Source organism: Pleurodeles waltl, chromosome 6, assembly GCF_031143425.1.
Source record: "Pleurodeles waltl isolate 20211129_DDA chromosome 6, aPleWal1.hap1.20221129, whole genome shotgun sequence".
Lineage (NCBI taxonomy): Eukaryota > Metazoa > Chordata > Amphibia > Caudata > Salamandridae > Pleurodeles > Pleurodeles waltl.
The window spans coordinates 685,843,660-685,866,431 of NC_090445.1; the positions used below are offsets into that span (position 1 = coordinate 685,843,660).

The window sequence follows — 22,772 nt, forward strand, 5'->3', positions numbered from 1 at the left end:
CCTCTAATCACCACATTCTCACTAATCCCCAACATTAGAAGACCCTCACTCCCAATCCCTTTGCATGACACAACCTATTTATGGTCCTTCAAAACCAGTGCATCATTACTACAGCCTTGGGCATAACCTCATCTACACCACAATTCTTCATAATCACATTGTTGCAGATTTGGACTGTTTTCTTTGCTATTCCATTCCAGTACAGCCATGCTCTCACCATACTACATCAGCATAATCATATCCCCATTAGGTTCCTCTAACATCTCCACATCCCCTTGGCATAAACCACATCCTCACTATAATACTCCAAAGTGATGGGTGATGGAAGGGATGCTTGATTTATTCTCAGCCACTGGAGAATGATTAGGCTGCATTCCTGTCCATGTTTTTTTGCCCTCTGTGCCACTCCTGACAGAGATCAGCTATATGCAAATCACCCTTGGTCCCGCTCTAATAGATACAATCCAGTCAGAACTGTTAGGCACTGTGCACTTTGGACTGAAACAATAGGCAACCCCAGACTGGTTCTAATTGGGCCTCATCAGTAAGACATGGTTTGAGTATTAGGATCTTCTAACATCACCAAATCCTCACTAGACTCCTCAAATGTCAGACATTCACCACACTCCTTTAGAATCACCTATTCTGCCACACACTGCATTAACACTGATATGCCTCAATACACAACCGCATCACCACCACATCTCCAGCACACACTGAGCAGAATCACATTGTTACTACTGTCAGCCTTACACCATTCTCAGCCCAACCCTAGAGTCTCTGCAAGCACCAATATCCCTAGTATTACAATCATCACATTTTTCATTGTGCAAGCTCATGTTGTTATTCGCTATCCTTCATCAACATTAGCAATTTCATACTAAGATTTTTCAGAATCGCCACATACTCTGCACATATTCCTAGCATCAGCATATCCTATCAATTGGCAGCATCAAAGAATTCTTAGCACATACCCAGCATCACCACATCCCTGGATGACCCACTGCAACAGAACCCTCAGCATCTGCTACACATATTTATTTCCAAAGCTCACCACACTTCTCCAGGATCGCCGTATTCTAGGAATGTGTGTAGCTCTCGTTTGTATTCCGTGTCCCAACTGCAATGAGAGAAAATGTGGCACAATTAAACTATGATGCTTTCCAGTCTCAGAGCACTACAAAAACACCTATTGTTAACATTTGTAATCCTTTCATTTTTAAATCAATTTACTACTAGATTTTCAGACATGCCTGAGACTTATCACTGAGCTCGTCCATTGACAGGAGGTTTGTACTTGTGAAAACAGAACAGTGAATTTAGGTTGTTGATCATTTATTCAATACTGTATGATGAATTCTAACATAGTGGTAATCTTCAAGAAGTAAAACATGATTTCTATGGGGTGAAAGTCAGTATATCATGATAAAAAAAATGTTGCAGTTTTAACAAAAGTGAGAAATCTCCGAAACTACACTCTCCCAACAGGATGATACATTACAGAGATAAAGCTTAATTATCTGTGGCAATTCTTCACCAAAAGACAATCAAGTAATATACATACAAAGGAATTTGTAATTATTGCTATCAATCTTCAAGTGCATTCTGGGTAGGAAACATTGTAAATTCAAGAATGAATATAGAAATTGCATGCCCATAGAAAGCACAATCCAGGATTAAGATCTATGACAATGGGATTGAACACAAGACAATTTGAAAAATAGTTTATTATCTTCTAAGATAACAAGCAGCCTATTCAGCAAGGCAGAAAAACTCTAAGGTATAAAAACAAACCTCTCAACTTTTGTAATATCCAGAGATTATTACCATAAGCCAAACAAAAGTTTCAGTTAAAGCCAGTTATAAATTAAGAAATCAGACCTAGATCCAGATTCACTTTAACAACAAATTCTCTCTCTCTGGCATTAATGTAGATATGAAAGTAAATGTGTTGTGCATTTACAGAAATCATGCATCAAAAAATCTTGGCTAATTTACAACCACTGGTCCCAAAGAGCCAAACATAAATACTAGGCAGTATCAAGTTACACCACATCTATTTACAAAACCACAATTTTAGTTGACCAGTAGAATCAAAATCTCACCGTAAAGCTCTGCAAGCTTCCCATTCTTTAGTCAATGCCCTACAATGTTCCCATTTGATGGCAACAGGTTAGTAGATTATTTAAAAAAATATCATAAAACTGCAAGAACAATTAAAATGCTAAACACTAAAATGGAAAGCAATCACAGGACAATAACTCACCAAAACTATTCACCAGTCTAAATAAAGTCATTCAAAAACCCAATGAAAATACAACTACCAATTCATTGCTTCATCAGTGATCTTCCCCCTACCAAGGTAAAATCTTTCAACATTCTAGTCCCTATCAAGTTAAAAAAAAATGAATGATTCATTGCTATTCTCAGCCACTTTCAAAGATGTTTTCAAAGTTGGGAGAGTTGAGGCACTCCACATGAACCACTTTGGACCTTAAAATTTCTAAAGCACAAATAGGCTAATGCCTAATTCACTTTCCAGGTTATAGTCACATTGAAACATATGACTCTCTAACTCTCCTAATTCATTTATGAATGCAATAATCTAGTTCCTTACTCGTTGTGCTTCCGAGATGGAAAAAGCATCAAAATCACCTCCCTAAAGAGTATAAGTAGGACGTTCTGCACTGAGGTGGTATGAAAAAGTCTGTCTTGTCCTTCTGGATCTTTCAATAGTTCTTGAGTTGGCTGGCTGATCAGCAGGTCCAATTGATATCCTGAAAGTATCCCTGAGGGTTCACGATCAGGATCTAAGTTAGTCCTCCTCATTCCTGATCAAAAGCAATACTCCATAAGGATTCTAAGCTCAGCCTCAAATGCTGCATTGCCATATTTGTGCAGGGACCTGTGTTCCTATCTCTTCCATGCAGTAAACATTCATTACAGAGATCCTGGTAAAACTGATTAACAAAATAGATAAATGTTTTAATATGCTAGTCAATCAATCTTTATTTGGAGGATTTGCCATAAAAGATACAAAAATATGAACTAAAACTACTAATTATTTAGGAATATGATAAAAATGTCCATACCATTAAAATAAGAGACAAACTGACAACTCAAAAACAAATATAGAACATTCATAATTTAATTAATTGCAATCATATCAGTAACCTCTAGCTTTCAGTGCTGAATGAAATTGACAAGACAATTGGCTGCAAAAATACAAAGGAAAGTCTCTGATATTTACAATTGTACTTGCATAAAACAAGTAACCAAAAACTGTTGTTTTGTGCTTTGTGAAAATGACAAAATAAGACGAAGTGAATGGTTGATTGAAGTGACTACTTATCACAGGGACAACAGGACAACTCCCTCCACTGACCTTTCAGAGGGAAAGTCACTAGATAATGCACAAGATTAAACCTACATCTGGCTAACAGAAATCTGTGATAAGAATTAGTTATAAACGTAAGATACAGTTCAATATCCACAGATCTAGAAATTGCAAGATAGGAACGATAGGAATTTTCAGTAGGTTTGGACACCTCAAAATAAAAAACATCCTGGCCTCGGTCGTGGCTGGTGACTGGGCAAAGTGGCGGTGGGGGGGTTTAAAACAAAACAAAAATGTAAAAAATATATACATATACATACATACATACATACAGAAATAAAAATAAAAAAAAAAAAAAAAAAAAAAAAAAACTTTCCTTAAGCGCACCGCCGCACTGCCACTCTCTGCCGCACTGCAGGCACACGCTCCCAGCCTGCCCTGCGGCCAATCATGATGCTGCTCGGCATTATGACTGGCTGGGCACTCCAAAGCACAGTGGGAGCCTGCTCTCTCCAACCCGGCAACCCAGTGCCAGGTTGGAGAGAACCCTGTGGGCATGTGAGCTTGGCTGGCCCGAGATGGATGGCCATACATACACGCGCACTGAGGGAAGTGCTCTTTGCACTCCCTTCCATGGCTCTCATTCCCCCATGGCCCACCCCTTTAAAAATAAAACAATAATAAACACTGTTTATTATCGTTTTATTTTTAATAGTTTCCAGCACCTCCTGCTGGCTGGGGGGGCCACGATCCTCCGTATAGCGGAGAAGTCGCCCCTGCCTGGCCTCCTTAGATTCAGTTTTAGATAGAACTTTCAACTCAGCTTTCGTAGGTAAGTTACCGGAGGCAGAGGCAGTAAAAAAACCACACAGGTTTACCAATCCAATCAAGCACTTCTTTTACAAGTTTCACCCATGAAATTTGGAGCCCATATTCCAGAGAACAATAAGTAATAATCAGACTTTTGAGAGAGGCCTCTTGTTATGTCCCCATAGAAAAAGCAGAATGCTAATGGCAGAACCTAGCAACATCTCTCAGCCTGATGATTCCCAGTACAGCACGGCAAACGAAAGTCTATTTAATGTGTGGTATGGACAATAACCTTCATGAGAAGGCATTTTCTGCCTGTTGAAACCCCCTCAGGTCAGTACAAGCCCAAGATTCCGCCCTATATGTTAAAGCAGGAATACACTTACTGGTGTAAACGGACAACATCTCTCTAATAGCTTTTAAACCCAATTTACTAAAGAAGTAAAAAACTGCCCTCTATTGAATCGGTTTTCATTTTTGTACACTTAGGCCTGCAAACCATACCGAAAGTTTTACTTAGAGTTCTTTCTAAATCCACGTTCTTCATGTAAAGTGTGACTGAATCTAAATCTTTCCGCAATCTGTTTGCTGTGCGAGCCATTGCAACCATCTCTTCTGCATAAACAAAAACACTGAAACTGAATGGAAGCCTATCTAGGGCACGCCCCGGCCCACAGACCTGAGATAAACCTCGAGGTCATTGATGTAAAGTGTGAGAGGAAAAAGGGCCAGTACATCCGTCTGATGTACTCCCCTGCCAATTCCAAATTACTTTGTGTATTAACCTGATGAACTGAAGCAAATGCAGGCAGAACTACCAGCATGAAGCTGTGCCAAAAAGTAAGCAATTTCCTGATCCGCTCCCAAAGCGAACATCTTGTGCCACAGTTTTGAGTGCTTCTGTCAATCAAAAGCACAGGACCAATCCATAAAGGATAAATGCACCACCCCATCTTCACCCACTGTGTATTTAGATGTTGACAGATAAAGACTGAGACCATGGCAGAAGCCATATTGTACCTGAGAAAGAACAGATTTGCCCTGTGCCCAGTTTTCCAACTTAGCAAGAACTTTCACTTTTGTGTAACTTGCAGGATCCAATAAAAATATTGGGACAATAATCACACAGCTCCAAGAACTAGGAGGGCTTGTACCTAAGCACCATAAGGACATTTTTGGCTAATGGGGCCAAAATATGAATATTATCTTTAATATCTTTAAAATATTTAAAGAAGATACACGGGTACCCCATTGAGCCCAGGCATCTTCCCTTTCAGACTTTTATTAATCGCTGCCCTCACTCCCAGAACATCAAAAGTAACATGGGTAGGAGACTCCTACCAAGTTCTTCCAGTAAATTGCTTCCTGTATTCCGGGAAACATAAATGTTCAGAAAGTGCTCTCTCCACTTAGAAGCAGGTAAGACATTTGCAAAGCAAGTGTGATAGCATCCCTGAAATAAGGGGAGTTAATAACTCTCCAAAATTCACTGCTCTCATGTTCTCCACTAGCTCTCTGAAGAGAGACCCATGCCTCATCCCAAACGATGGTCTTCTTAGCTTCTAGTGCCCTTTTGTAATCTTGTCTGTAGGCCCATCTGACAGCTGGAGTGCGCAGTCTTTCTTTTACTGCTGACTTTAGTTTCTTGTGGGAGTGGAGGATGCATTATCAAACCACTTGTCGGGCTTTTCTAAGGGGTGAGGGTTGGAAACAGTCATTAACCTATTGAGGGATGAGCATATAACATCAAATGGATATAAAATGTTTGACTGATTGCTAGAAACATCTACACATGTCATAACATCAGCCCCAGTATTCTAAATCAGGTCTCCAATGACGGATTTATTTTAGTCCATTTTAACAAGACCCCTCTGTTCTTAAGCAGGATAAGCTCACATGGACCACACAACTAGTTTTGACAGCTACTTGTGGACCTAAGTGACAAAACAAAATTGGGGAGCACCTGAAAATCTCAAACCGAAGGGTGCAGATTGTCTGTAGGAACAAAATAACAAATCACAGAAGAAAATCCCTACCAATAAAAGTTGCTCTTGCTTTTAGAAGATCCACCTCAATATGAGAGCCTCTCATACCAAATTAATACCATTCCTGCTAGACTCTAACCTAAATCTTAATCTACGTGCATATCTAACATCCATGTCTTTCAGAAGTAAAATTTCCATCCTCAGCTGCATAAAACCTTCATTTTCAGCTTGCGATCTTCTGACATCACGAGAAAGGGCATTAAAAGGCAGTATTAACACTGGGGCTTAGGTTTCGCCCGTGTGATGATCTTTTTCTCTACAAGCTTTGCCTGTTTGGAACGCATAGGATTACAGTAGACGTGAGTTGGTTAGTGACGAGCTCATGAGCTGGTTAGTGACAAGATAATGATAAGGGCAGTACGTCTGACTGGTTTATTGGGAAACATTATGTCAGGCGCCATGGGCCGGATCAGTTTATTATGAAATGTTACAAGAAGGCAATAGGCTCAACTTAGTTATTGTGAAGCGCATATGTCAAACCCAAAAGACCTGTAACTGTGGATTTGGATTAAACTACTTGAAGGCCTCTAGACAGGTAGTGTGTTACATGGAAGCTCACAGATTGCCACAGTATATGTGTGTTCTATTACTGGTTACCGCCTTGACAAACCATGGAAATGGAAGATCTGTCCTGAGAGAATCCTTGTGTTTCCCCTTGGAAGAGATTGTGTGCTGTTTTGGCAACTGCAATTGTAATAAATTGGTACTTTCATTACGTAACCCTGGTCAGTGCCTTCTGGGATAGCTTATGCTGAACACAGCGTGCTTGAGCTGCTTATGTTGACAAGACAGTGCTGTAGGTTTATTTGGGAAATGTATGTCAGATGAAAAAAGCATAATGTGTTTATTACGAAAAACTAAGACAAATGCAGTAGGTCTAATATTTCTTTTGAAAACCATTTGTTAAAGCCAATTACCCTTATGGGTGATTATTATTACACTATTAAAGCCTTTAGAAAGGTATTCTATTGCATGGAATCTTGTCAATCACCATAGCAGGCAAGTTTTTCAGTGCTGGCTTGCCCCTGTAACAAATCCTATAAGTACAAGATTTGCACTAATATAAACTAATGTAATTCTTATTAGTCCCTCTTGGGAAGAGTTGTATATCTTTTTGCCAAACATAATATTTAACGTATTTGCAATTTACTGACTGCATACCTGATGGCGGCTCTCTTGTGGCAAAGCTTATGCTGAATACCATATGACAGAGTCAGTTATGGTGACAAGCCAATGATGAAGGCGTGTAGAAGGCTGGTAGTAGAAGATTGTGCATAAGTTAGGAGCCAGCCCCCTTCAGCCACTGGCTCCAAAGAGTGACCGTATTTTTCCCTGATCAAATGTGCACATCCACCCAAAAATGAGTTTTAATGCCAAACCTGGTGAATCAATGCATTAGTTTATGTTTTCACATTTTATAGTTCCCCTTTAATTTATTTAGTTGTCCTTTGTTTTATTTATTTTTTGGGAGTACCCCAGACAGTGCTACTGAGCCTCTTGCTCGCTGCTCATTTCATCTGCATTGCGTCATGTACTGCATGGTGCTACTGCTGAATGGTAATGTCTAGAGTGTTGCAGTGTTTTACCATTCCAAAATTACTTCCAGGTTTAGAGGCAACATATTGGTCATCTTGGAGTGGTCCAACAATGATGTAAGGTAACTATAACTCAGGTACCCACCATGCATAGTTTTTGGCTAAATATGTTTACTGCAAACGTTACATTGATGTTCTCAATGATGTTATCAAAGATATCATGAGTGATGTATTATGTGTGGTAAATAGCAGTGCATGGCGAGGGTGCGACCTATAGTTACCTTAGGGCACAAGTTATAGCTACTTGAGGGGCTACAATAAAAGAGTAAAGAACGTCCATTGCAAACCTCCGGGGACCACCACCTCCCAGGGGCAATTCTCTTTGCCTCCCCGCATCCATTTTGATAAAAGCCTAGGAGAGGTGGCAGTCCCCAGTGCTCTTGGGTAGTGGGCTGGGCGGAGAGGGGGGGTGGTTCGAATGGGTGGCTTGGAGCGGGAGAAAGGGCTGCATCATTTTGATAAAAGCACTGAGGAGGTGGCGGTTCCGGTGCTGCGGTGGGTCAGTTACCCCACACCTCCACCAATTCCCCCACCCCGACCACCTTGCAAAATTAAATTGCCCCCGGGACCTGGCCCACCTGGGAGCAGTTTACAAAACAAGTGTGGGAGCCCACGCTTTTAAAATAAATAAAAATATTCGGCGGATCCACGCAGAAAAAAAAAAATGCTTTTTAAGCCCTGGGAGGTCTGGGTGTCCCTACCCTTGCCCCTTTTCTTATTTTTTTTAAACATTTTTTTTTCTGGAACTTGGCTGAAGCAAAGTCTTAACATGGCTGCCAACACTTCTTTGTTGAAGTGTTAGCAGTCAATCATATCTAAGCACGAGATCTGGAGGGTTTGCAGAACCTTCGTGTCCCTATACATACAAATTTGGATTTTCTTTAATATCTCAAAAACTACAAAATGGATTTACACCAAATAACAAAAATGGGCGCTGTCTGGACCAAGAGCTACCTTCCTTAGAAATTCCATGCTGCACTCCAGGGAATGATTTTACTTAAGGTTATTTTTTTTTTATTAAGCCAACCAACAAAACCAACATGTTTCGACTTAATGTCTTGATCAGGGTTACTTAGTCCTTTTACTACTCATTATATACCTCTGCCCAGCATACACCTATAATGCAGCATTCTGGGAATGGTAGTACTTAAAATTAAATGCATAATATCATTTAAAAATCCCAACTCTAACAATTCACCCTAATTTTCTAAATTAAAATACAACACTGCTATAATTAATGGATCATATAATGTAAATCAATCATCTTCATTTTTGGCTCCCATGCTAGCAAGTTGTCATCTAACTGCATACTGATTATTAGCAGCTACTAACAATCTTGCATAATTGTTGCTGGTACAATAATCGTTCATGCTACATCAAATTAATTTCAGTTTAGTGCTCTAATCACTGTTTAAAAAAATATATTCTTAGCATGATGTTTTAAAATGTATTCTCAACCTCGCTAAATAGCAAATGGTATATTAATCATTCATGCTGCATGTGATTCTTTGCAGCTTAGTGCTCTCTCCACTGTTGAGGCAATTTTCCTTTTCCTGATATTGGCTCATTGGTATCACCCACATATAACAACACAGTTGTCCTTCATATTAATATTCTAACATCTACATCCAATTCTACAGTCACAACATCAATATTATCATAGCCCATATTTCTTCGATGTCAATTCCTATTAATTCAGATCATTATACTGGATCACCATTGTCAGGGTTCATTTATGCTCCCATCTAACTCATAATTGCACATACAGTTCATCATTGTTCAATCCATTAGGGCTCATAGTTTGTAATGTAATAATCAAATGAGACTCCAATTTCCACAGTTTCAGTTCTCTAATCTATGTTTATTCTTGCGATGCCATAGTATTTTAGTAGTTGTCAGTCATTTGGCATGTGATGCATATAATGTTTAGCCACTTCGCAACTGACATCCATACTGCCTATTGCCCTGATGTGTTCCAATATCGGTTTACTCAGCCAATAGATTGTAATTCCAACATATTTCTTTCCACAATGGCATTCAATCACATATACTATCCTGGTGACGTCACAAGTTATCCTCATGGTCAACAAATGATTTCATCCTGTTTCCCATCCTGCAAGCTTTGCATTTTGTGCATTTCACAAAGCCTTGTTTTTCCTTCTCCAGCCACGATAATTGTCTTGACATTACAAAATGTCTCTTTACCAATTTATCTCTTAACAGTGGCACTTTTCTGTAAGTTATTTTCAGGTTAGATGAAACTTTGCTTACTATGTCCGGTTCCTCACTCAATTTCCAATATTTTCCCAAAAATGTGTAAATCTCTTGGGCTTCCCTATTGTATGTGAGAGTCACTCCAATTATTCCATCATCTTCTCTTTGTTCTATTCCCTTGTGTTGTATAAGAATACGGTTACTATCTATTGTCCTAGTTCATTTTAAACTTTGATGTATTGATCTAGCTGAATATCCTCACCCCCAAGATTCTCTGTACAACAATTCCACATTGTGTCATCATTTCTCCATCTTCTGAGCAATTACCCCTCAATCTTAAAACTTCATCATAAGGGATACTGTTTAGCAAATGTTAAGGGTGGAAACTCAAGCCATGTAAAATGCTGTGTTTTGCTGTTGGCTTGTGATAGAGTACTTTCCAATTTAATGTCCTGCACATAATACTTGACATCCAAGAAATCTCAGTAGTGTTCATGGTACAAGGAAATTTAAAGACATATTGGTTCTCATTGGGTTTGTCAAAATATTCATCAACTGATCCTGTCCAAATGATGAATAAATCCTCTATGAATCGTACTCACAAGGTAATGTTGTCCAAATATTCCTCATTTGCCTCTCCCCAAGCTAGCTCCCTCTCCCACCAACCAATGGTGAGATTGGAGTAGCTTGGAGATTGCCATAGCTGTCCCAGACTTAAATGTACAGTTCATGATTAAACAAGAATATATTGTTCTGTAAACACATTTCAATCATTTCCAAAATCATATTGGAATGCTGCAACTATTATATTCTTCTGTTTTAATAAATACTCCACTGCCTTAAGTCCAATTTTATGATCAACTGAGGTATACCGTGATACCACATCTATTGTTATCAACACATATCCCTCTTTCCAGCTGATGTCCGTTAATATCCTTAGAAAATCTCGAGGGTCATTTATATATTAGCTTAAGGTAGTTACCAATGGGGCCAGATAATAGTCAACACATTCAGATAATTTCTCGTAGAGAGAGCCACAACTGGATATAACAGGACTTCCTGGTGGCTTTGTAAGTGTCTTGTGGACCTTTGGGAGAAAATACATTGTTGGAATAACAAGAGCTTCCATTTTGAGGTACTGCAACTCATCGTCATTCAACAGAGAATCACTATGCCATCGTCTAAGATGACTGTTCAATTTCATAATCAAGTAATTCATGGGATGGTTGTCTAATTTCTTGTAATTAATTAGTTACATCATTCAATTGGTGGTACGTTTTCTCCAAATAATATTACCGCCATTGTCTGCGAGTTTTATCTCCATAACATCATTTTGCATTAGATGTTTCAATGCTATGCTCTCCTCTTTTGTAAAATTTTCCATCTTCCCTTTGCTTTTCCTCTATCTATTCAACTTCTCCACATCAGCACATACTAACTCAAAAAACGTGTCAATCTTGTTTCTGGGGTCAAAGATGGACAAAACTTAGATTTAGGTTTAATTTTGCTGTATTCATGGCCATCAGTACCTACATCTAGTTCTACAAATACCGGTGTGGTCGTCAATGTCTCATCATCCAAGTTGTACATTAAATCAAAACTATTTTTTATATCTTTCACTTGTGCAATGGTTAGATCAATATCCTCATTGACTGACATACCTTTGACATGTTTTTAGCAGGTATTTTTGCAAAGTATTTTGCTAATTTCACCTTGTGTACAAATTTGGAAATATCAATTTTAGTTTGTGCAAAATCAAAATGCTGTTTTGGGCAGAAGGTTAAGCCCTTATTCAATACTTTGATCTCTTCTGTATCCAATTCATGATTTGAAAGATTCACCAATAAGTTCCCGTTTATTTCTTCCATTTGATGTTCATTCAGTTTCTAATCTGAGTGCGTAGTAAATATTTCCTTTATCTTTTCTCGTCTTGTTTTTGTTCTTCATTTGGTCTGGTTTTGAAATTCTCTTCCATATCCTCGGCCTCTTCTTCTGCCTTTTGGTGATCTCTGATCTATGTACATAATCCTCATTTCTTCTAAAAATAAAAATAAAAAAAATTAAAACAAAGTTGTCTTGCCAGGTGTGTTTGATGATTCCTCTCCTTCACGAGTCACACTACACTTATTTTGATCGCTTTATATTGGTTTTCAAGATTTTCGCAAAGGTTAAAATCCTGCCAGTTGCATAATCTTGCTCACCTCTTAGAAACCTCCTTTGTTTTCAACCCCCTATTTCTGTTTCATGTCTGTCAAGATTACTCTCCATATTTTTGAGTAATTTCTTGCTTTCTTCCTCGTTTCTTTGCTTGTATCCTTGCTTCTACTTCACTGATTAACTTACAGGTTTCTTCCATATCTATTTTTGCATACTTAATTATGATGAGCATCATGTTTTTGGAAAATCCCATGCTGTTTTGGCCTTACTTCTCCAGCATCTCTTATCTAGTAGTATCCGGATGGTTTGGAAGTGTAAAAATGTGTAGCCCCCTTAATAATTTTAAGTACTAGCATTCCCAGAATGCTGCACTATAGGTGTGTTCTGGGCAGAGGCATATTATGAAAGTAGTAAAAGGACTAAGGAGCTGTGATCAAGACTTAGATAAGTCGAAATACGCTGGTTTTCTTGTTGGCCTAATAAAGAAATAACCTTAAGGAGAATCGTTCCCCTGAGTGTAGCGTGGAATTTCTGATTTAAGAAGTTCTGGTGGTGTGAAATATTTACAGAGGAAGGTCGATCTCGGTTACCTGCAACGGCTTAGTGTGCACTGTACATATCGATCGTTCATGGTGAAATAAATATACATTCAAAACACACTATGGGACACTGTATGGATGTGTTTAAGGACTCCCCCCCCCCCTTCTCTCTGCCCCCACTCCCCACTTGACCGATCAATGCGAAACTTTTCCAGGGAGGAGCTGAGGTAGTTATAGTTAGAACCTAGTTTCCACAGAAAAAGATTTTTTTTTAATTTCTTATATCTTTGGCACCGTTTGACAAATCTTCAGGATTTCTTTTTCAAAAAAGTGCCTTCTAGGTGCTTGTTGTGCATGGAAAGTTTCAGGGTGATCCGTCAAGTGGTGGCTGAGATAAAAGAGTGGGGTTACAATATATATATATATATATATATATATTTTTTTTTTTTGAAAGGTTGTTCCCAATGTTAATTCCCATAGACTCTTTAAACACAACTACAGCCCGAACTGCTGGACAAAATTACACCAAATTTGACAGAAAGGTAGTTTGTGGCCTGTAGACTTTGTTATTTGATGTAAATCCGTTCAGTAGTTCAAGATATTAAAGGAAATCCAAATACAGAAATGCAAATACTTTGCAAATAGTCCTGATCTTGTGTTTAGATTTGATTGGCTCCTGATCTTGTGTTTAGATTTGATTGGCTGTTAAAACTTCAACTAGGAAGTGTTGGCAGCCATTTTGGGTCTCTGCTTCAGCCGAATAGAAAGTTGCACAGTTACCCTATACCCCTAGCCTTGGTCCAGGTGTTCCCCTGGCACTCCACCAGGGCAATTTTTTTTTATTTTTATTTTTAAACTCGCAGCAAAATTCACAAATTGCTGTGAATTTAAAAAATAAAAAATAAAAAACCACAACAGCAGGCTCCCGCACTTATACTTGTAGCCTCGGGGGGGCGGCTGGTAGGGGCTCCTGGGGACATGTCAGATGATGATTAAAATAATGGAGGGGGGGGATGCACAGGCCCCCCCCTCCAGGGGCTTAATAGTGCCCCAGGGACCATCACCTTTCCCGGGGGCTAATGCTAATATTGTGGAGGGGTGGAGCGGACCGTCGGGGGCCACCACCTCCCCGGGCCTCTAAATAAAAAATAAAATAGGGAGGCTGTGCGGAGCAGCCTGGGGACCACAACATCCCTGTAGGGGTGTGGAATTCCTATAGCCCGACGCCCAGGACATATTACTTGGGGGGTTAAGGACAACAAGTGTTTGTGTTTATTTTGTCCTTGGGACAAGTAGGCCCAACCCCCTGCAGCTCAAACCCTATGACTGCCAGTTTTCAGAGAAGGGAACGGACTGCAGTTGAGGTAATATTTGTGTCCATAAGTTAATGATGTGTGAACTTGCATTTAGGGTTTGTTAAAGCACGGTCTTTAATATTGGGGTGAGCACTCTAAATAAACATTGTAAGGTCACATTGCACTACTGACAGTGGTTGCAGTAAAAAATAAGTGCACACATTTGAAAAGTTTAACAATGAGGCTATGTATAATCTCTTCGATTAGATGTAAATGTTTGCAGATACTTATTAAGAAAGACTGACAATTATTTGCTTTCAAAATAAAATGTTCAGAAAAAACGCTAGTAGGAAAAAAACATTTTGCTTAATTACTGTGAAATTGTAGGTATTTCATTTAAGCATAATTTGGTAAGCTGTGCTGGTGCATGTTAGTATTTCTAAAACACTTTCATAATGGAAAATCAGTCTAACCGTTTTCAAGAAGGTTAATGGAAACATGAAAATAAACAAGCTCTGGCAAAGCCAACCGATGTGACATTGGTGAACAGTCTTTTGTTTTTTTCAGTGCGTGTCATGTTTTGACATGGCTTTTGTAAAACCTTATTGGTGTGGGAGCTGCAAGGTCTCCAAAAGCACATAGTGTCACAAAAGTTCCTGGCACTGAACAAAACTACTTTGTGTGCCAACATGTTCCTTGTGGAAGAACAGAATGCTATCACTCACAATGAAGCAAGCCATTAGATGGAGAGACAGAGAAACAGAGTTTTAATTTTAAAAAAATGTCTTGGCTAACACCAGACCTAAATGGGGGCCCAAATCTTAAAGAAAGTCACAGAAGTGCACCCATAGTACATGTCTTTGCATTAGTGGCTTTCGTGAATTCACAAGAGTTTACAGAAGTAGATCAGGAAATCGTACTCCTAGAAAATATTTGTGAACTGTATTTTATCATGAGCAAATCTGCATGTGTAGAGTTGCTCATTTGAAAAAACTATTGAGCATTTACATGTTCACTCTGCCTCCAACCACTCTTTTCCCCAACCCTAGAAGAACTTCTACTTCTGCTCTTGTCGGGAGTAAATTTCCAGCCTTTTATCAGTATGGGAAAAGACTAGAGAAGAGTTGGTGAAAATCCTTAAAACAAGCAAGTTAGTAGGTTTGCACAAACTCAAGGGCATTTCAGCCCTGGAACTACTGCGTTCTGCTTCCTCCAGTCCCAGTAGGTCGATCTTTGGAAAGGTGGCAAAATCAGGAAATTGCTGTGGTAGGGTTTGCAATTGCAAGTATTCAAGTCCTACTATAGTATTAGCCCTGGCATAATCAGAGCAGCTTTTATCAGAGCTCTTACATAATTAGATTGCTGCCATAATTTGTCCCAGCACTACATTGCACCAAAGGGAAAAGTAGATTTTTTTACAGGACAGGTTGATTCATGAAGCAACCTGTCCTATAGACAAGCAGATATTTTATTAAATTCCACACCCCTGTCCACGGGTCTACAACTAAATAATTAGGTGGGGCCGTGTGGGGGGGGGGGGGGGGGGGTGGGGACCGGGGACCACCACCTCCCCAGGGGTATATAATTAAATAAAAGATGTGAGGGGGCTGCACTCTCCCCCTCCCACTCATGGGGCCACATCCGTGGACTATATAATAAAAAATAAAAAAAGAGAGAGATGCTGAGGGCATGCAGACTTACGGACGGCCATCTCCCCAGGGCTACACTGAGGGGAAAAAATCATTTGTGGATGTGCTTGGGGGGTATCCGCGAGGAGCCCTGGCGACCACCACCTCTCTAGGGCTATACTAAAAATTAAAAAAAATAAAAAATAAAAGGAAGAACCTCAACAGGAAGCATTTACAGATACAAACAAAGCTTCACTTCTCTGAAGTACTAATTAACCACATTTCTTGCCCACAGTGAAGGCAAAGCAAGAGTTTTGTTCTCTGCCTTTCGACCTTGAAAAGTTATCTGTAAACCTTGATGGAGGTGTTTGCATCCTTGCTTTTGTGAGCACAATAACTATTGTAGTGACTATGATGAGTAGGTTCTTTCTTGTCAACTGCTGCTGGGATCAGATATTGTGTTATCCCTTTCTAAAAATACAAGCATGTGCAATGTTCTAGAAGCCCCATCCTTTAGGCACTACTCCATATACATTAGTGATATGCAACATGTTCCCCCCATTTCCCAAGGAAGGAAGGCTGTGCGTAGTATGGGGTTGGGTGATTAAACGGGCCTGGCTGCAAGGCCTGGCCCTGCGGCCAACCCCCGCCACACAAGGCGAAAAGCCTTGTGTGGCATGTGGTTGGGTGGCTATAGGAGGTTGGCCACAGGCCAGGCCCTGTGCCCAACCCCCAACACACACAGCCAAAGGCTGTGTGTGGTGGGAGGTTGGCCAAACTCTGCTGCGCACGACCAAAGGCTGTGCACGGCAGTGGCTGGATTCACATATAGTAATGAAAATTACTTTAAGTTACAAAAACCATAGAATTCACTGAAAAAAAAAAACATAACTAGGACATTATAGTTAGTGTCACATTTTAAACTTACAAACCCACAGAAATTCAGGTGTTATAGTTAGAGTTAAGTCAAGTAAATATAATTTGCACCCATTGTCAACTGCCATTGTCACCCAACTATAACATCACTTTACCCTTTGTTTTAATCACTAATTGTATATATATATATATATATATATACACACACACACACACACATATACACAGTCACGAAAAAACAAAGACTACAGAGACATAGTTAGGTTCTGAATTTACATGCACAAAACCATACAAATTCAGCTGTTAGAGTTATTTCAAGTAACTATAACTCACGCCCTAAGGTGACTATAACTCACCCCCCTGCCATGCACAGTTTTTTCTCCATACTTGTACTGCAAATGTTACAGTGATATTAGCACTGATGTCATAGAAGATGTCATCAGTGATGTCATATTTGTGGTAATTAGCAGTGCATGGCGAGGGCAGGACTTATAGTTACCTTAGGGCGCGAGTTATAGTTACTTTAGATAATTAACTATAAAATCTGAATTTCTACGGCAAATTCAGAACCTAACTATAATGTCCCTGTAACGTTAGTTTTTTTCTGTTTATGTCTATGTTTTTTCTAACATTAAGTACAATTTTATTACTTTACATTAATCCAATGACCACTGCTCATAAGCACCCAACGTCACGCCATGCACGGCCTTCAGCCATGTGCAGAGGGGTTTGGCCGCAGGGCCAAGTGCTTTCCTAAGACAAAGCGCAAGAAGTTTCAATGATCTGTACTTAACAGATGTGGTGCTTCAACTGGGGCACCTACCTTGTTTATATTTATATGAGTGCTTCCTGTTGAGGTTTGATTGCTGTGAAATGAGCATCAGTACCAGAATGCATTCTATACTGCTTATTTGGGCAACAGTTTAGCTCAAAATGTCTACCTAACTGGAGTACTTTATGCTGTGTAAGAGCTACCTTGTTGTGTAAATGTATGGTGCATATTCTACACTATAGCTGTGTAAATGACACTGAGGTAATGTCTCTAGTGATCTTCTGTGTCTGTAAGTTTATCAATGTAATATTTCCTTGAGTGACTACATACAGAAATCAGTGACCACATGAATCCTGGTGTGGAGGAGATGTCAAGATTACAAAGTGTTGAATCTCCACCAAACAAGTGTACTTCCTCCTAATTATACGTAGTAAGTGCTTCTTTGTTTGGTGGAGATTTTCTAATATTACTATGGCTAAGGGGACGCAAGGGGAGCCTGAATGCCCCCGCGGACCCTGCTGGCTCTCTACCTTCAGCGGGCACCAACATTGGTCCCGCACAGAGGGAGCTGCAAATAAAATGCAGCTAACTTTGTGTGGGTGCAATCCTTTAATCTTTCAAGCTATCACGTGGGCAGGAAAACAGATGAAAAGTCCGCTCCCAGAGAGCGCAAGCAGTTTTCCTGCTCCCGCCCGCTGGGAGCAGACTTACATTTGCTCTCGCTTGGTGAGAGCTGTCAAAGCTCCCAAGTGAAAGCAAACAGCTGTACCCCGATGGTGGGCAACTCTAGAGATAGCAAGCCAGCCCTGGGGGTTGGCAGTCCCCAGGGCAATTAGTGGATCCAGCAGAGAGGCCCCTCCTTTTGTTTGCAAAGCCCTGTTTGCAAAGCCCTGGGGACATGGTGGTCCCCAGGTCTGTAAACAGACTGGGAGTGGAAACGTGTGGCCCCTCTCGTAGTGGCTATGCCCTGTGGAAGTGGTGGTCCCCGGGGCCGAATATGGCCTCTCCCCCTTTTTTATATTATGGCGCTGGGAGGTGGTGGACCCTGAAGGGCAAATGAGGGGGTGTCTGTGAAGCCTCCCCCCTGTTTGATTGCTAAGCCCAAAGGGGATGGTGGTCCCTGGGGCTCTTGGGAGGCAAAGGCTAGGGGATCAGGGTATTCCTAATCTGTACCTTTTCTTTTTGTTAATGATTTGTTTTGGGACTCCGCTGAGTCAGAGTTCCAAAATGGCTGCCAACACCTCCTGGTTAAAGTGTTGGCAGCAAATCAGATCCCAGCATGAGATCTCTGTGATCTGCAGAGCCTCTGCGTCCCTAGATATACACATTTATTTTTCCTTTAATAACTCCAAGTCTACTGAACGGATCTACATGAAAACATAAATGGTGCTTTCTTGAACAAGAACTAGCTTTCTGCAAAATTTGGTGTAATTCTGTCCAGCGGTTCGGGCTGTAGTCATGTCTACAAATCCCTATGACCATTGCATGGGGAAACATTTTGGGACACCTTGTTTTTCTCTGCCCCATTCTCGACACATCATTCCAAACTTTCAAGACAGCAGCGACAAACTAGTTTTGAAAATTGTGTAAGGACTCGTCAAACGGCTACAAAGTTATTGGCAAAACAAATGCTTCTCCTATGGAAACTAGGTCATAACTATAACTACATAATAGCAACTGCCAGTAAGATATATGTGTGTGTGTGTGTAAATATATATACATATATATCCAGAACACAGGATGAAACAGCAAAAATAAATAACTTCACAATTGGTGAAACGTGGAGCCCATTTAATCTTCACTATGCCCTGATAATTTTTGGATGAATCTTAGCTTAGGTTCATACTGAAGTTATAATGTTTTGTAGAAGGAAAGGTGTGCAGTTTAAATTCGGTTAACAATTTAAAATTTATATTCAATGATTCAACAAACTTTACAAAACCAGAACATCTGAAAATGCATTGGTAGCCAGAAATGTTCTTTTAATTAAAATGCTGCTTATTTGGTAAAAAGCATAAGTCAATAAAAATAGAGCATGTATACTGCCTCTGAACAGAGATAACTTACAATTAACATATTACCATACTGAAAGGATACAGTGGCGAAGTCAACTCTTAGTGAGATTTATATAGTCCAAATCTGCATGACACATTTGCCACCAGTCTATGCAGATTTTTAATATTTTTAAAACTTTAGATAGACTTGTACATTTAGGCAAGTACTTGCTGATTTTCCGTCTCTGGCTCCAGGCAGGCAGAACATGAGTAGAAACATCAGAAAGAGTTAATCAACCAATATTCCCGGGTTTGTAGCATTTTCTGGAGTTCCTATTTCACTTCCATTAAAGCACACAATTAATGTCACCCGCCCAAACCATTGCCACAGCTATGTAAGGTGATAAAACATTGAGCATCGCCAAACATAATGGTCATTTTAAAATGGGGCATATAGGATATGCCTAAAAATCGGCTTTCCATCCAATATATAGTAGCAAAAATCGCCCTGTTACATCCTGTGTACTGTACTGGTGCTGAAGCAGAACACCATGCATGTATGTATGTATGTAAAGCACAAACGTGGGTCAATAACACCAGAGTGCTGGACAGCGACATAGCCCCCAGGAAAATATAATTATTGGGGGCAGGCAAAGGATGGAAGTTGGGTCAGGGTGATGCTACTCGGAAAGGTGTGTCTTCAGCCTTTTTTATGAATCATAGAGTTAGTGCTGATTTAATGTCAATAGGAACTCTGTTCCAGGAGTTGTTCCAGATGGTGGGAGCATTAATACAGAAAACATGCCTTCTGTTTTTTTTTTCCTTCTTGCAATCTTCTGTCTCCAGGCTGATGATATCAGGGTTCCGGGAGTGACATTGTCCCATAGAAGTGGCTACCTGCCAAGTAGGCTGGGGTTTTGTTGTAGAGGGCTTTATATGTGATGCATCAAGTATTCATGATGATCTGAACTGGAAGGGGAAGCCACTAAGGGCCTGATTACAACTTTGGAGGAGGTGTTAATCCGTCCCAAATGTTACGGATATACCACCAGCCGTATTACGAGTTCCATAGGATATAATGGACTCGTAATACGGCTGGTGGTATATCCGTCACATTTGGGACGGATTAACACCTTCCTCCAAAGTTGTAATCAGGCCCTAAGTCTATTGACAAAGGGGTGAGGTGGTGGAATTTCTTTGTGCCCTTAGTGAGCCATGACCCTTGTATAGGATACCTTTCAGGGGTGCTAGGGTGGTATCAGGGAGACCACTGAGGAGGGTGTTGCCTTGGTCTACATGGGAGGACTAAGGTCCAAGATTCATGGGTCTTTATTGAAAGAATCCGAAGACAATCTGCCCCACTCCCCAAATCGGAGTTCCACCTGTGTGTCAGTTAGCATGAATAGCAAGAGTGGGAGGAGCAAGAGAAAGAGAGCGAGAGCAAATGAGAGAGCGAGAGCAAATGAGAGCGAGAGCAAATGAGAGAGCGAGAGCAAATGAGAGAGCGAGAGCAAATGAGAGAGCGAGAGCAAATGAGAGAGCGAGAGAGGGTGAGGGAGAGGGAGAGGGAGAGGGAGAGGGAGAGAGAGAGCAAAAGCGGAGACCACTGGAGTATTGCAATCCCGTCAGCCACTTGTCTCTGGTTCTTTAGGGGATGCACAATATTGTTTTAAATAGCGAATGCAAAACATGTACTGAAGGCACAAAAAAGCAAACAATTAACAATTAATTAGCTTAGAAAATAAGGTATTAGTAGTAATGCTTACTGGCTTCTTAAAGATGGGCCACAGGAAACCTAAACAACAGTCAGAGGAAGCCAGTAACTTTAACTGTGGAATTCCAGGTCGAAAGGGAAACTGGAATTCAGGGAGGAAGCAGGACAAACAACACAGCAAACAATATCTGTAAGGAAATGCCTCCTTGGCATGGTTGCCCCCTGACTTTTTGCCTTTGCTGATGCTATGTTTACAATTGAAAGTGTGCTGAGGCCTGCTAACCAGGCCCCAGCACCAGTGTTCTTTCCCTAACCTGTACTTTTGTATCCACAATTGGCAGACCCTGGCATCCAGATAAGTCCCTTGTAACTGGTACTTCTAGTACCAAGGGCCCTGATGCCAAGGAAGGTCTCTAAGGGCTGCAGCATGTCTTATGCCACCCTGGAGACCTCTCACTCAGCACAGACACACTGCTTGCCAGCTTGTGTGTGCTAGTGAGGACAAAACGAGTAAGTCGACATGGCACTCCCCTCAGGGTGCCATGCCAGCCTCTCACTGCCTATGCAGTATAGGTAAGACACCCCTCTAGCAGGCCTTACAGCCCTAAGGCAGGGTGCACTATACCATAGGTGAGGGTACCAGTGCATGAGCATGGTACCCCTACAGTGTCTAAACAAAACCTTAGACATTGTAAGTGCAGGGTAGCCATAAGAGTATATGGTCTGGGAGTCTGTCAAACACGAACTCCACAGCACCATAATGGCTACACTGAAAACTGGGAAGTTTGGTATCAAACTTCTCAGCACAATAAATGCACACTGATGCCAGTGTACATTTTATTGCAAAATACACCCCAGAGGGCACCTTAGAGGTGCCCCCTGAAACTTAACCGACTGTCTGTGTAGGCTGACTAGTTCCAGCAGCCTGCCACACTAGAGACATGTTGCTGGCCCCATGGGGAGAGTGCCTTTGTCACTCTGAGGCCAGTAACAAAGCCTGCACTGGGTGGAGATGCTAACACCTCCCCCAGGCAGGAGCTGTGACACCTGGCGGTGAGCCTCAAAGGCTCACCCCTTTGTCACAGCCCAGCAGGGCACTCCAGCTTAGTGGAGTTGCCCGCCCCCTCCGGCCACGGCCCCCACTTTTGGCGGCAAGGCTGGAGGGAACAAAGAAAGCAACAAGGAGGAGTCACTGGCCAGTCAGGACAGCCCCTAAGGTGTCCTGAGCTGAGGTGACTAACTTTTAGAAATCCTCCATCTTGCAGATGGAGGATTCCCCCAATAGGGTTAGGATTGTGACCCCCTCCCCTTGGGAGGAGGCACGAAGAGGGTGTACCCACCCTCAGGGCTAGTAGCCATTGGCTACTAACCCCCCAGACCTAAACACGCCCTTAAATTTAGTATTTAAGGGCTACCCTGAACCCTAGAAAATTAGATTCCTGCGACAACAAGAAGAAGGACTGCCCAGCTGAAAACCCCTGCAGAGGAAGACCAGAAGACAACAACTGCCTTGGCTCCAGAAACTCACCGGCCTGTCTCCTGCCTTCCAAAGAACTCTGCTCCAGCGACGCCTTCCAAAGGGACCAGCGACCTCTGAATCCTCTGAGGACTGCCCTGCTTCGACAACGACAAGAAACTCCCGAGGACAGCGGACCTGCTCCAAAAAGACTGCAACTTTGTTTCAAGAAGCAGCTTTAAAGAACCCTGCAACTCCCCGCAAGAAGCGTGAGACTTGCAACACTGCACCCGGCGACCCCGACTCGGCTGGTGGAGAACCAACACCTCAGGGAGGACCC

The 22,772-nt window shown here is 41.2% G+C and overlaps 1 protein-coding gene across 4 annotated transcripts in view; it reads right to left on the reverse strand.

Moving 5' to 3' along the window:
- The window catches only part of EEF1AKMT2 (EEF1A lysine methyltransferase 2), an 81,217-nt gene that overhangs the window by 32,938 nt on the left and 25,507 nt on the right, over window positions 1-22,772 (reverse strand). For 3 of the 4 annotated variants that reach the window (XM_069239127.1, XM_069239123.1, XM_069239122.1), the window contains exon 2: window positions 1,055-1,120. In XM_069239127.1, the coding sequence (XP_069095228.1) occupies window positions 1,055-1,120 (66 nt within the window). Of the gene's footprint in view, window positions 1-974; window positions 1,121-22,772 lie in introns of those variants that run through there. The other variant, XM_069239124.1, reaches the window with a different exon arrangement.